At 49.4% G+C, this 14,819-nt stretch overlaps 1 protein-coding gene across 1 annotated transcript in view; it reads right to left on the minus strand.

Moving 5' to 3' along the window:
• The window catches only part of LOC124036609 (metal transporter CNNM4-like), an 85,263-nt gene that overhangs the window by 9,148 nt on the left and 61,296 nt on the right, over positions 1–14,819 (minus strand). Inside the window, exon 5 of the mRNA XM_046351409.1 lies at positions 9,937–10,033. Coding sequence (XP_046207365.1) covers positions 9,937–10,033 — 97 coding nt within the window. The remainder of the gene's footprint in view (positions 1–9,936; positions 10,034–14,819) is intronic.

Here is a 14,819-nt window from a genome sequence, read left to right on the forward strand (position 1 = left end):
TAAAGAGAGGTAGAGAGAGAGAGGTAAAGAGAGGTAGAGAGAGAGAGGTAAAGAGAGGTAGAGAGGTAAAGAGAGGTAGAGAGGTAAAGAGAGAGAGAGAGGTAAAGAGATGTAGAGAGAGAGAGGTAAAGAGAGGTAGAGAGGTAAAGAGAGGTAGAGAGGTAAAGAGAGGTAGAGAGGTAAAGAGAGAGAGAGAGGTAAAGAGAGGTAGAGAGGTAAAGAGAGGTAGAGAGGTAAAGAGAGGTAGAGAGGTAAAGAGAGGTAAAGAGAGGTAAAGAGAGGTAAAGAGAGGTAGAGAGAGGTAAAGAGAGGTAAAGAGAGGTAGAGAGGTAAAGAGAGGTAGAGAGGTAAAGAGAGAGAGAGAGGTAAAGAGAGAGAGAGAGAGAGAGAGAGAGAGAGAGAGAGAGTAAAGAGAGGTAAAGAGAGGTAGAGAGGTAAAGAGAGGTAGAGAGGTAAAGAGAGGTAAAGAGAGGTAAAGAGAGGTAAAGAGAGGTAAAGAGAGGTAAAGAGAGAGAGAGAGAGAGAGAGAGAGAGAGAGAGAGAGAGCGAGAGAGAGAGAGAGAGAGAGAGAGAGAGAGAGAGAGAGAGAGAGAGAGAGAGAGAGAGCGAGAGAGATCAACTACTGACTACCACACTGATCAACTACTGACGACTACAGTGATCAGCTACTCACTACTAGATTGATCAAATACTGACAACTACTACACGATCAACTACCGACCACTACGCCGATCAACTACGGACCACTACGCCGATCAACTACGGACAACTACTCCGATCAACTACGGACCACTACGCCGATCAACTACGGACCACTACGCCGATCAACTACGGACCACTACGCCGATCAACTACGGACCACTACGGACAACTACTCCGATCAACTACCGACCACTACGGACAACTACGCCGATCAACTACCGACCACTACGCCGATCAACTACCGACCACTACGGACAACTACTCCGATCAACTACCGACCACTACGGACAACTACGCCGATCAACTACCGACCACTACGGACCACTACGCCGATCAACTACGGACCACTACGCCGATCAACTACCGACCACTACGGACAACTACTCCGATCAACTACCGACCACTACGCCGATCAACTACCGACCACTACGCCGATCAACTACCGACCACTACGCCGATCAACTACCGACCACTACGCCGATCAACTACCGACCACTACGGACCACTACGCCGATCAACTACCGACCACTACGGACAACTACGCCGATCAACTACCGACCACTATGCCGATCAACCACTGACCACTACGCCGATCAACTACCGACCACTACGGACAACTACGCCGATCAACTACCGACCACTACGGACCACTACGCCGATCAACTACCGACCACTACGGACAACTACGCCGATCAACTACCGACCACTATGCCGATCAACCACTGACCACTACGCCGATCAACTACCGATCAACTACGGACAACTACGCCGATCAACTACCGACCACTACGCCGATCAACTACCGACCACTACGCCGATCAACTACCGACCACTACGGACAACTACTCCGATCAACTACCGACCACTACGCCGATCAACTACCGACCACTACGGACCACTACGCCGATCAACTACCGACCACTACGGACAACTACTCCGATCAACTACCGACCACTACGCCGATCAACTACCGACCACTACGCCGATCAACTACCGACCACTACGCCGATCAACTACCGACCACTACGGACCACTACGCCGATCAACTACCGACCACTACGGACAACTACGCCGATCAACTACCGACCACTACGGACAACTACGCCGATCAACTACCGACCACTACGGACAACTACGCCGATCAACTACCGACCACTACGGACAACTACGCCGATCAACTACCGACCACTACGGACAACTACGCCGATCAACTACCGACCACTACGCCGATCAACTACCGACCACTACGGACCACTACGCCGATCAACTACCGACCACTACGCCGATCAACTACCGACCACTACGCCGATCAACCACTGACCACTACGCCGATCAACTACCGACCACTACGGACAACTACGCCGATCAACTACCGACCACTACGGACAACTACGCCGATCAACTACCGACCACTACGCCGATCAACTACCGACCACTACGGACCACTACGCCGATCAACTACCGACCACTACGCCGATCAACTACCGACCACTACGCCGATCAACTACCGACCACTACGCCGATCAACTACCGACCACTACGGACCACTACGCCGATCAACTACCGACCACTACGGACAACTACGCCGATCAACTACCGACCACTATGCCGATCAACCACCGACCACTACGCCGATCAACTACCGACCACTACGGACAACTACGCCGATCAACTACCGACCACTACGCCGATCAACTACCGACCACTACGGACAACTACTCCGATCAACTACCGACCACTACGCCGATCAACTACCGACCACTACGCCGATCAACTACCGACCACTACGGACAACTACGCCGATCCACTACCGACCACTACGCCGATCAACTACCGACCACTACGCCGATCAACTACCGACCACTACGGACAACTACGCCGATCAACTACCGACCACTACGGACCACTACGCCGATCAACTACCGACCACTACGGACAACTACGCCGATCAACTACCGATCACTACGGACAACTACGCCGATCAACTACGGACTACTACGCCGATCAACTACCGACCACTACGCCGATCAACTACGCCAATCAACTACCGACCACTACGGACAACTACGCCGATCAACTACCGACCACTACGCCGATCAACTACCGACCACCACGCCGATCAACTACCGACCACTACGCCGATCAACTACCGACCACTACGCCGATCAACTACCGACCACTACGGACCACTACGCCGATCAACTACCGACCACTACGGACAACTACGCCGATCAACTACCGACCACTACGGCGATCAACTACCGACCACTACGCCGATCAACTACGGACAACTACGCCGATCAACTACGGACCACTACGCCGATCAACTACCGACCACTACGCCGATCAACTACCGCCACTACGCCGATCAACTACCGACCACTACGCCGATCAACTACCGACCACTACGCGATCAACTACCCACTACGCCGATCAACACTACCACTACGCCGATCAACTACCGACCACTACGCCGATCAACTACCGACCACTACGCCGATCAACTACCGACCACTACGCCGATCAACTACCGACCACTACGCCGATCAACTACCGACCACTACGCCGATCAACTACCGACCACTACGCCGATCAACTACCCGATCCACTACGCCCGATCAACTACCGACCACGCTGATCAACTACCGACCACTACGGACAACTACTCCGATCAACTACCGACCACTACGGACAACTACGCCGATCAACTACCGACCACTACGGACCACTACGCCGATCAACTACGGACCACTACGCCGATCAACTACCGACCACTACGGACCACTACGCCGATCAACTACCGACCACTACGCCGATCAACTACCGACCACTACGGACCACTACGCCGATCAACTACGGACAACTACGCCGATCAACTACCGACCACTACGCAACGATCAACTACCGACCACTACGCCCGATCAACTACCACTACGGACCACTACGCCGATCAACTACCGACCACTACGGACCACTACGCCGATCAACTACCGATCAATCAACTACCGACCACTATGCCGATCAACCACTGACCACTACGCCGATCAACTACCACCACTACGGACAACTACGCCGATCAACTACCGACCACTACGCCGATCAACTACCGACCACTACGCTGATCAACTACCACCACTACGGACAACTACCCGATCAACTACCGACCACTACGCCGATCAACTACTACGACCACTACGCCGATCAACTACCGATCATCAACTACCGACCACTACGGACCACTACGCCGATCAACTACCGACCACTACGGACAACTACGCCGATCAACTACCGACCACTATGCCGATCAACCACTGACCACTACGCCACTACGATCAACTACCGACCACTACGCAACTACGATCAACTACCGACCACTACGGACAACTACGCCGATCAACTACCGACCACTACGCCGATCAACTACCGACCACTACGCGATCAACACTACGGACAACTACGCTGATCAACTACCGACCACTACGCCGATCAACCACTGACCACTACGCCGATCAACTACCGACCACTACGGACAACTACGCCGATCAACTACCGACCACTACGCCGATCAACTACCGACCACTACGGACAACTACTCCGATCAACTACCGACCACTACGCCGATCAACTACCGACCACTACGCCGATCAACTACCGACCACTACGGACAACTACGCCGATCCACTACCGACCACTACGCCGATCCACTACCGACCACTACGCCGATCAACTACCGACCACTACGCCGATCCACTACCGACCACTACGCCGATCCACTACGGACAACTACGCCGATCAACTACCGACCACTACGGACCACTACGCCGATCAACTACCGACCACTACGGACACCTACGCCGATCAACTACCGATCACTACGGACAACTACGCCGATCAACTACGATCTAATCAACTACGGACTACTACGCCGATCAACTACCGACCACTACGCCGATCAACTACCGACCACTACGGACAACTACGCCGATCAACTACCGACCACTACGCCGATCAACTACCGACCACCACGCCGATCAACTACCGACCACTACGCCGATCAACTACCGACCACTACGCCGATCAACTACCGACCACTACGGACCACTACGCCGATCAACTACCGACCACTACGGATCAACTACTACGCCGATCAACTACGGACTACTACGCCGATCAACTACCGACCACTACGCCGATCAACTACGCCAATCAACTACCGACCACTACGGACAACTACGCCGATCAACTACCGACCACTACGCCGATCAACTACCGACCACCACGCCGATCAACTACCGACCACTACGCCGATCAACTACCGACCACTACGCCGATCAACTACCGACCACTACGGACCACTCGCCGATCAACTACCGACCACTACGGACAACTACGCGATCAACTACCGACCACTACGGACAACTACGCCGATCAACTACACCACTACGCCGATCAACTACACCACTACGCCGATCAACTACCGACCACTACGCCGATCAACTACCGACCACTACGCAACTACGATCAACCGACCACTACGCCGATCCACTACCGACCACTACGCCGATCAACTACCGACCACTACGCCGATCAACTACACCACTACGACCACTACGCCGATCAACTACCGACCACTACGGACACCTACGCCGATCAACTACCGATCACTACGGACAACTACGCCGATCAACTACGGACCACTACGCCGATCAACTACACCAATCAACTACCGACCACCACGCCGATCAACTACCGACCACTACGCCGATCAACTACCGACCACTACGCCGATCAACTACCGACCACCACGCCGATCAACTACCGACCACTACGCAGATTAACTACCGACCACTACGATCAACTACCGACCACTACGGACAACTACGCCGATCAACTACCGCCACTACGATCGCCGATCACTACCGACCACTACGGACAACTACGCCAACTACCGACCACTACGGACAACTACTCCGATCAACTACCGACCACTACGCAGATCAACTACCGACCACTACGCCGATCAACTACCGACCACTACGGACAACTACGCCGATCAACTACCGACCACCACGCCGATCAACTACCGACCACTACGCCGATCAACTACCGACCACTACGCCGATCAACTACCGACCACTACGCCGATCAACTACCGACCACTACGCCGATCAACTACCGACCACTACGCCGATCAACTACCGACCACTACGCCGATCAACTACCGACCACTACGCCCGATCAACTACCGACCACTACGCCGATCAACTACCGACCACTACGCCGATCACCAACTACCGACCACGCCGATCAACTACCGACCACTACGCCGATCAACTACCGGCCACTACGCCGATCAACTACCGACCACTACTACTCTCACCAACTACTGACTACTACACTGATCAACTACACCGGTCAACTACACCGGTCAACTACACTGGTCAACTACGCCGATCAACTACCGACCACTACGCTGATCAACTACAGACCACTACGCCGATCAACTACCGACCACTACTACTCTCACCAACTACTGACTACTACACTGGTCAACTACACGGGTCAACTACACGGGTCAACTACACGGGTCAACTACCACAGTTATCAACTTCCGACAACTACACCACTTTTCAACTACACCACTTTTCAACTACTGACAACTACACTGATCACTTCAAATCTGTTGTCTTGCTCATTCACCCTCTGAATGGCACAAACACACAATCCATGTCTCAATTGCCTCAATGCTTAGAAATCCTCCTCCCCTTGAAATCAGAAACAAGGGTTTAGCAGTGCTGTGAACTGACCAATCAGCGAGACTAAGTTTTCTTTCAAAATGTCATTATTTAACTAGTCACGTCAGTTAAGAACAAATTCTTATTTACAATGACGGCCTACAAAAAGGCAAAAGGCCTCCCGCCGGAACTGGGGGCCTGGGATTAAAAATCAAATATAAATATAGGACAAAACACACATCTCGACAAGGGAGACACCACAACACTACATAAAGAGAGACCTAAGACAACAACAGCAAGGCAGCAACACATGACAACACAGCATGTTAGCAACACAACATGACAACAACATGGCAGCAACACAACAGACTGTTCTGAGGGCAGTTTTCATTTCCACTCATGCGATTCATCTTCAACTACACTGATCAAAGTGGGTTTAACAACGTGACATGAATAAGGGATCATTAGCTTTCACCTGGATTCACCTGTTCAGTCTATGTCATGGAAAAAGCAGGTGTTCCTAATGTTTTGAATAATCAGTGTATATCTCCTGGCTACATCTGCATAGTCAATCTATCTCCTGGCCACATCTGCATAGTCAATCTATCTCCTGGCCACATCTGCATAGTCAATCTATCTCCTGGCCACATCTGCATAGTCAATCTATCTCCTGGCCACATATGCATAGTCAATCTATCTCCTGGCCACTAGATGTTAGCAGTGAGACATCTCAACACATTACCCACTGAAGTTTGGCAATCCTCAACAGTCATGACAACTGACAACAGAAAGCCACTGAAACCAAGGGAGTAAAATGCTACTGGAGTGAAGGAGAGAGAGAACAGAATTTGAGATAGAAGAGAGGCAGAGAGTAACGGAGGAGAGAGAGAACAGAGTTTGAGAGAGATAGAAGAGAGGCAGAGAGTAACGGAGGAGAGAGAGAACAGAGTTTGAGAGAGATAGAAGAGAAACAGACAGAGTAATGGAGGAGAGTGAGATAGAAGAGAAACAGACAGAGTAATGGAGGAGAGTGAGAACAGAGTTTGAGATAGAAGAGAGGCAGAGTAACGGAGGAGAGAGAGAACAGAGTTTGAGATAGAAGAGAGGCAGAGTAACGGAGGAGAGAGAGAACAGAGTTTGAGATAGAAGAGAGGCAGAGTAACGGAGGAGAGAGAGAACAGAGTTTGAGAGAGATAGAAGAGAGGCAGAGTAACGGAGGAGAGAGAGAACAGAGTTTGAGAGAGATAGAAGAGAGGCAGAGGTAACGGAGGAGAGAGAGAACAGAGTTTGAGAGAGATAGAAGAGAGGCAGAGTAACGGAGGAGAGAGAGAACAGAGTTTGAGAGAGATAGAAGAGAAACAGACAGAGTAATGGAGGAGAGTGAGATAGAAGAGAAACAGAGTAACAGAGGAGAGAGATAGACAGAGTAATGGAGGAGAGAGAGATAGAAGAGAAACAGACAGAGTAATGGAGGAGAGAGAGAACAGAGTTTGAGAGAGATAGAAGACTAAAACAGACAGAGTAACAGAGGAGAGAGAGATAGAAGAGAAACAGACAGAGTAACACAGGAGAGAGAGATAGAAGAGAAACAGACAGAGTAACAGAGGAGAGAGATAGAAGAGAAACAGACAGAGTAACAGAGGAGAGAGATAGAAGAGAAACAGACAGAGTAATGGAGGAGAGAGAGATAGAAGAGAGACAGAGAGTAACGGAGGAGAGAGAGAACAGAGTTTGAGAGAGATAGAAGAGAAACAGACAGAGTAATGGAGGAGAGTGAGAACAGAGTTTGAGAGAGATAGAAGAGAAACAGACAGAGTAATGGAGGAGAGAGAGATAGAAGAGAAACAGACAGAGTAACACAGGAGAGAGATAGAATAGAAACAGACAGAGTAATGGAGGAGAGATAGAAGAGAAACAGACAGAGTAACGGAGGAGAGATAGATAGAAGAGAAACAGACAGAGTAACACAGGAGAGAGATAGAATAGAAACAGACAGAGTAATGGAGGAGAGATAGAAGAGAAACAGACAGAGTAACGGAGGAGAGATAGATGAGAAACAGACAGAGTAACACAGGAGAGAGATAGAATAGAAACAGACAGAGTAATGGAGGAGAGAGAGATAGAAGAGAAACAGACAGAGTAATGGAGGAGAGAGAGATAGAAGAGAAACAGACAGAGTAACAGAGGAGAGAGATAGGAGACAGAGAGTAATGGAGAGAGAGATAGAAGAGAAACAGACAGAGTAATGGAGGAGAGAGAGAACAGAGTTTGAGAGAGATAGAAGAGAAACAGACAGAGTAATGGAGGAGAGAGAGAACAGAGTTTGAGAGAGATAGAAGAGAAACAGACAGAGTAATGGAGGAGAGAGAGATAGAAGAGAAATAGACAGAGTAATGGAGGAGAGATAGATAGAAGAGAAACAGACAGAGTAACACAGGAGAGAGATAGAAGAGAAACAGACAGAGTAACAGAGGAGAGAGATAGAAGAGAAACAGACAGAGTAATAGAGGAGAGAGAGATAGAAGAGAGACAGACAGAGTAATGGAGGAGAGAGAGAACAGAGTTTGAGAGAGATAGAAGAGAAACAGACAGAGTAATGGAGGAGAGAGAGATAGAAGAGAAACAGACAGAGTAATGGAGGAGAGAGAGATAGAAGAGAAACAGACAGAGTAACACAGGAGAGAGATAGAAGAGAAACAGACAGAGTAACAGAGGAGAGAGATAGAAGAGAAACAGACAGAGTAATAGAGGAGAGAGAGATAGAAGAGAAACAGAGTAATGGAGGAGAGTGAGATAGAAGAGAAACAGACAGAGTAATGGAGGAGAGAGAGATAGAAGAGAAACAGACAGAGTAATGGAGGAGAGAGAGATAGAAGAGAAACAGACAGAGTAATGGAGGAGAGAGAGATAGAAGAGAAACAGACAGAGTAATGGAGGAGAGATAGATAGAAGAGAAACAGACAGAGTAATGGAGGAGAGAGAGAACAGAGTTTGAGAGAGATAGAAGAGAAACAGACAGAGTAATGGAGGAGAGATAGATAGAAGAGAAACAGACAGAGTAATGGAGGAGAGATAGATAGAAGAGAAACAGACAGAGTAATGGAGGAGAGAGAGAACAGAGTTTGAGAGAGATAGAAGAGAAACAGACAGAGTAATGGAGGAGAGAGAGATCGAAGAGAAACAGACAGAGTAATGGAAGAGAGAGAGATAGAAGAGAAACAGACAGAGAACAGAGTTTGAGAGAGATAGAAGAGAAACAGACAGAGTAATGGAGGAGAGATAGATAGAAGAGAAACAGACAGAGTAATGGAGGAGAGAGAGAACAGAGTTTGAGAGAGATAGAAGAGAAACAGACAGAGTAATGGAGGAGAGAGAGATAGAAGAGAAACAGACAGAGTAATGGAGGAGAGAGAGATAGAAGAGAAACAGACAGAGTAATGGAGGAGAGAGAGATAGAAGAGAAACAGACAGAGTAATGGAAGAGAGAGAGAGGACTCACCTAACGTGGGAGCACTGAGGGCCATGACTCCGTAGTAGGAGAAGGGTCCCGTCTCAAACTTCATGTTCTCGTTCCCGGCTTCCACCTCCACCCGACCCTGAGCGACACACAGGGAAACACAGACAACGGATTAGGGGCAAAGAACAACCCCAGACCTCTCTGAATGTGTCGTCACAGAGCTGGCTGGACGGGACAAGGAGATTTAGGGCGTGAACCCCAGACTTCTTTGAATGTGTCGTCACCGAGAGATGGCCGGAATAGAGAGAGAGAGGTAGATGGACAAAGACAGACAGGGTGAGGAGGCCTCTATGGTGTTGTCACAGAGCTGGCAGGGTAAGGTGCTGTGGGGGGGGAGAGTAGGTGAGGAATGTGTGAACTGCAGCAACACAGCACAGTTAATTCCCCCCGCTCATATTCCTTACTCAAATACAACATTGACCCTGGAACCCTCTAAACAGTGGGAGGGAAGGAGAGGAGAAGAGAGGGAAGGAGAGAAAAGAAGAGAAGAAGAAGAGAGGGCAGGAGAAAGAAGAAGAGAAGGAGAGAGAAGAAGAGACCGAAAGAGAGAGGAGTGAGGAGAAGAAGAGAGGGAGGAGAGGGAAGAAGAGAAGAAGAGAGGGTAGGTGGGAAAAGAAGAGTGAAGAAGAGAGGGTAGGTGGGAAAAGAAGAGTGAAGAAGAGAGGGTAGGTGAGAGAAGAGAAGAAGAGAGGGAAGGAGAGAGGAGAAGAAGAGAGGGAAGGAGAGAGGAGAAGAAGAGAGGGAAGGAGAGAGGAGAAGAAGAGAGAAGGAGAGAGGAGAAGAAGAGAGGGAAGGAGAGAGGAGAAGAAGAGAGAAGGAGAGAGAAGAGAAGAAGAGAGGGAAGGAGAGAGGAGAAGAAGAGAGGTGAAGAAGAGAGAAGAGAGAAGAAGAGAGGAAAGGAGAAGGAGGAGAGCAGGAGAGGGAAGGAGAGAGAAGAGAGGGAAGGAGAGAGAAGAAGAGAGGAAAGGAGAGAGAAGGAGAGAGACGAGAGGGAAGGAGAGAGAAGAAAAGAGGGAAGTGGTGAGAAGATGAGAGGAAAGGAGAGAGAAGAAAAGAGGAAAGGAGAGAGAAGAGAGGGAAGGAGAGAGGGAAGGAGAGAGAAGAAGAGAGGAAAGGAGAGAGAAGAGAAGAGAGGAAAGGAGAGAGAAGAGAGGGAAGGAGAGAGAAGAGAAGAGAGGGAAGGAGAGAGAAGAAGAGAGGAAAGGAGAGAGAAGAAGAGAGGGAAGGAGAGAGAAGAGAAGAAGAGAGGGAAGGAGAAAGAAGAAGAAGAGAGGAGAGGTGAAGAAGAGAGAAGGAGAGAGGTGAAGAGAGGAGAGGGAAGGAGAGAGAAGGAGAGGGAAGGAGAGAGAAGAGAGGGAAGGAGAGAGAAGAAGAGAGGAAAGGAGAGAGAAGGAGAGAGAAGGAGAGAGAAGGAGAGAGAAGGAGAGAGAAGGAGAGAGAAGAGAGGAAAGGAGAGAGAAGAGAGGGAAGGAGAGAGAAGAGAGGGAAGGAGAGAGAAGAGAGGGAAGGAGAGAGAAGAAGAGAGGGAAGGAGAGAGAAGGAGAGAGAAGAAAAGAGAAGGAGAGAGAAGAAGAGAGGAAAGGAGAGAAGAAGAGAGGAAAGGAGAGAAGAAGAGAGGAAAGGAGAGAAGAAGAGAGGGAAGGAGAGAGAAGAAGAGAGGGAAGGAGAGAGAAGAAGAGAGGGAAGGAGAGAGAAAGAAGAGAGGAAAGGAGAGAGAAGAAGAGAGGGAAGGAGAGAGAAGAAGAGAGGGAAGGAGAGAGAAGAAGAGAGGGAAGGAGAGAGAAAGAAGAGAGGAAGGAGAGAGAAGAAGAGAGGAAAGGAGAGAAGAAGAGAGGAAAGGAGAGAAGAAGAGAGGGAAGGAGAGAGAAGAAGAGAGGGAAGGAGAGAGAAGAAGAGAGGGAAGGAGAGAGAAAGAAGAGAGGAAAGGAGAGAAGAAGAGAGGAAAGGAGAGAAGAAGAGAGGGAAGGAGAGAGAAGAAGAGAGGGAAGGAGAGAGAAGAAGAGAGGGAAGGAGAGAGAAAGAAGAGAGGAAAGGAGAGAAGAAGAGAGGAAAGGAGAGAAGAAGAGAGTGAAGGAGAGAGAAGAAAAGAGGGAAGGAGAGAAGAAGAGAGGAAAGGAGAGAAGAAGAGAGGGAAGGAGAGAGAAGAAGAGAGGGAAGGAGAGAAGAAGAGAGTGAAGGAGAGAGAAGAAAAGAGGGAAGGAGAGAAGAAGAGAGGAAAGGAGAGAAGAAGAGAGGGAAGGAGAGAGAAGAAGAGAGGGAAGGAGATAGAAGAAGAGAGGGAAGGAGAGAGAAAGAAGAGAGGAAAGGAGAGAAGAAGAGAGGAAAGGAGAGAAGAAGAGAGGGAAGGAGAGAGAAGAAGAGAGGGAAGGAGATAGAAGAAGAGAGGGAAGGAGATAGAAGAAGAGAGGGAAGGAGAGAGAAAGAAGAGAGGAAAGGTGGAGGAGGGGATGGAAAGAGACAGGAGAGGAGAGGGATTAAGAATTAGGATTAGAATGACAGATTTAACTTCTGTCAGCAATTAATTTCCTCTGACCCAGCTCAGATCTCTGTCAGAACAGAAACCTCCTCAGCCACTCTGACCCAGCTCAGCTCTCTGTCAGAACAGAAACCTCCTCAGCCACTCTGACCCAGCTCAGATCTCTGTCAGAACAGAAACCTCCTCAGCCACTCTGACCCAGCTCAGATCTCTGTCAGAACAGAAACCTCCTCAGCCACTCTGACCCAGCTCAGATCTCTGTCAGAACAGAAACCTCCTCAGCCACTCTGACCCAGCTCAGATCTCTGTCAGAACAGAAACCTCCTCAGCCACTCTGACCCAGCTCAGCTCTCTGTCAGAACAGAAACCTCCTCAGCCACTCTGACCCAGCTCAGCTCTCTGTCAGAACAGAAACCTCCTCAGCCACTCTGACCCAGCTCAGCTCTCTGTCAGAACAGAAACCTCCTCAGCCACTCTGACCCAGCTCAGATCTCTGTCAGAACAGAAACCTCCTCAGCCACTCTGACCCAGCTCAGATCTCTGTCAGAACAGAAACCTCCTCAGCCACTCTGACCCAGCTCAGATCTCTGTCAGAACAGAAACCTCCTCAGCCACTCTGACCCAGCTCAGATCTCTGTCAGAACAGAAACCTCCTCAGCCACTCTGACCCAGCTCAGCTCTCTGTCAGAACAGAAACCTCCTCAGCCACTCTGACCCAGCTCAGATCTCTGTCAGAACAGAAACCTCCTCAGCCACTCTGACCCAGCTCAGATCTCTGTCAGAACAGAAACCTCCTCAGCCACTCTGACCCAGCTCAGATCTCTGTCAGAACAGAAACCTCCTCAGCCACTCTGACCCAGCTCAGATCTCTGTCAGAACAGAAACCTCCTCAGCCACTCTGACCCAGCTCAGATCTCTGTCAGAACAGAAACCTCCTCAGCCACTCTGACCCAGCTCAGATCTCTGTCAGAACAGAAACCTCCTCAGCCACTCTGACCCAGCTCAGATCTCTGTCAGAACAGAAACCTCCTCAGCCACTCTGACCCAGCTCAGATCTCTGTCAGAACAGAAACCTCCTCAGCCACTCTGACCCAGCTCAGCTATGTAAAGGACATACAGCCCTTGAATAGACCATCAGAGTATACAAAGGACACGTGTTTACACACCTCCACACCATGTGTGGTATGTTTAAAGTAGGGGAGGTCAGAGAGAGAAAGAATAGAACCAGACAGGAGGGGTGAAAAGCTAGACACTATTCTAGTCTGACCTGCTCTACATGTCCAGCCATCAGCATTCACAATACACCCCCCCCCCACACACACGTCCTGGGTTCAAATATGTTCAAAATCATTTAAATACTTTATCTGTGCTTGATTGAGCTTGTCTGGCATAATGAATCAACAGAATGGTCCCAAAACTGCAAACTCTGCCCATCTGGCTCAAAGTATGTAAAAGATTTCAAACAGGATTTGAACCCAGGTGTGGTTTACAGTGCAATACACGCAGCGCATTACACATTATGAGACATTTAATGATAGCTGGGAACACCATAATACATTTAGCCTCAATTGATATGGTTAGTTGAACATTATGATCAGGTCACACGGGGAACATCAAGCTGAGTGGGTTACACAGTGTGTTCAACCAGAATATGACTTGAACATTAGCCGTTGAACAGAAGGCAGTGCTCGTAGTGTGTGTGTGTGTTCATGTAACCACATGGGTCTAGGTAGGTCGGGGTCAAAGTTCAGGTGTTTATGAATGAATCATCAACAGTGAGAGAACCCTCACTGACCCCTCCTGAGAAGAGAGTTCTCTGTGTTCCACTGACTGTCTACTAAAACTTGATGAACCTCTAGAGCAGGGACTGGCAACTCTGGTCCAAACAGGCCCTGCAGTGTGGGTGGATCTCGCACCATGATTACTTAATTATTTGTGTCAGTGCTGGGCTGGAACAAAAGGCTGCACGGTCTATTATCTCCAGGAGCAGAGGTTATCTAGATTACAGCTGGTGTATCTGTTGACAGGACGAACTTGCATGACCCCAAGAGAGAGGGAGAGCGAGAGAGAGAGGTAGAGAGAGGTGTGTGTGTGTGTGTGTGTGTGTGTGTGTGTGTGTGTGTGTGTGTGTGTGTGTGTGTGTGTGTGTGTGTGTGTGTGTGTGTGTGTGTGTGTGTGTGTGTGTGTGTGTGTGTGTGTGTGTAAAATCATAGCCTATTTGAAATAATGGCTGACATATTCCTGAACGGCGCTGCCTGTACTTTGCATACAGCTGGATGTGTGTCAAAATGTTCTGCCTTCATAACTGAAACTGTCAGTCCCTGTCGGACCGGTCTCACCTTGCCTGCCTGCATGTTGTGTGATAAAAAGGCTTTATGAAATAATGGCT

The sequence above is a fragment of the Oncorhynchus gorbuscha genome, linkage group LG05 (genome assembly GCF_021184085.1).
Source record: "Oncorhynchus gorbuscha isolate QuinsamMale2020 ecotype Even-year linkage group LG05, OgorEven_v1.0, whole genome shotgun sequence".
NCBI classification, from domain to species: Eukaryota; Metazoa; Chordata; class Actinopteri; order Salmoniformes; family Salmonidae; genus Oncorhynchus; species Oncorhynchus gorbuscha.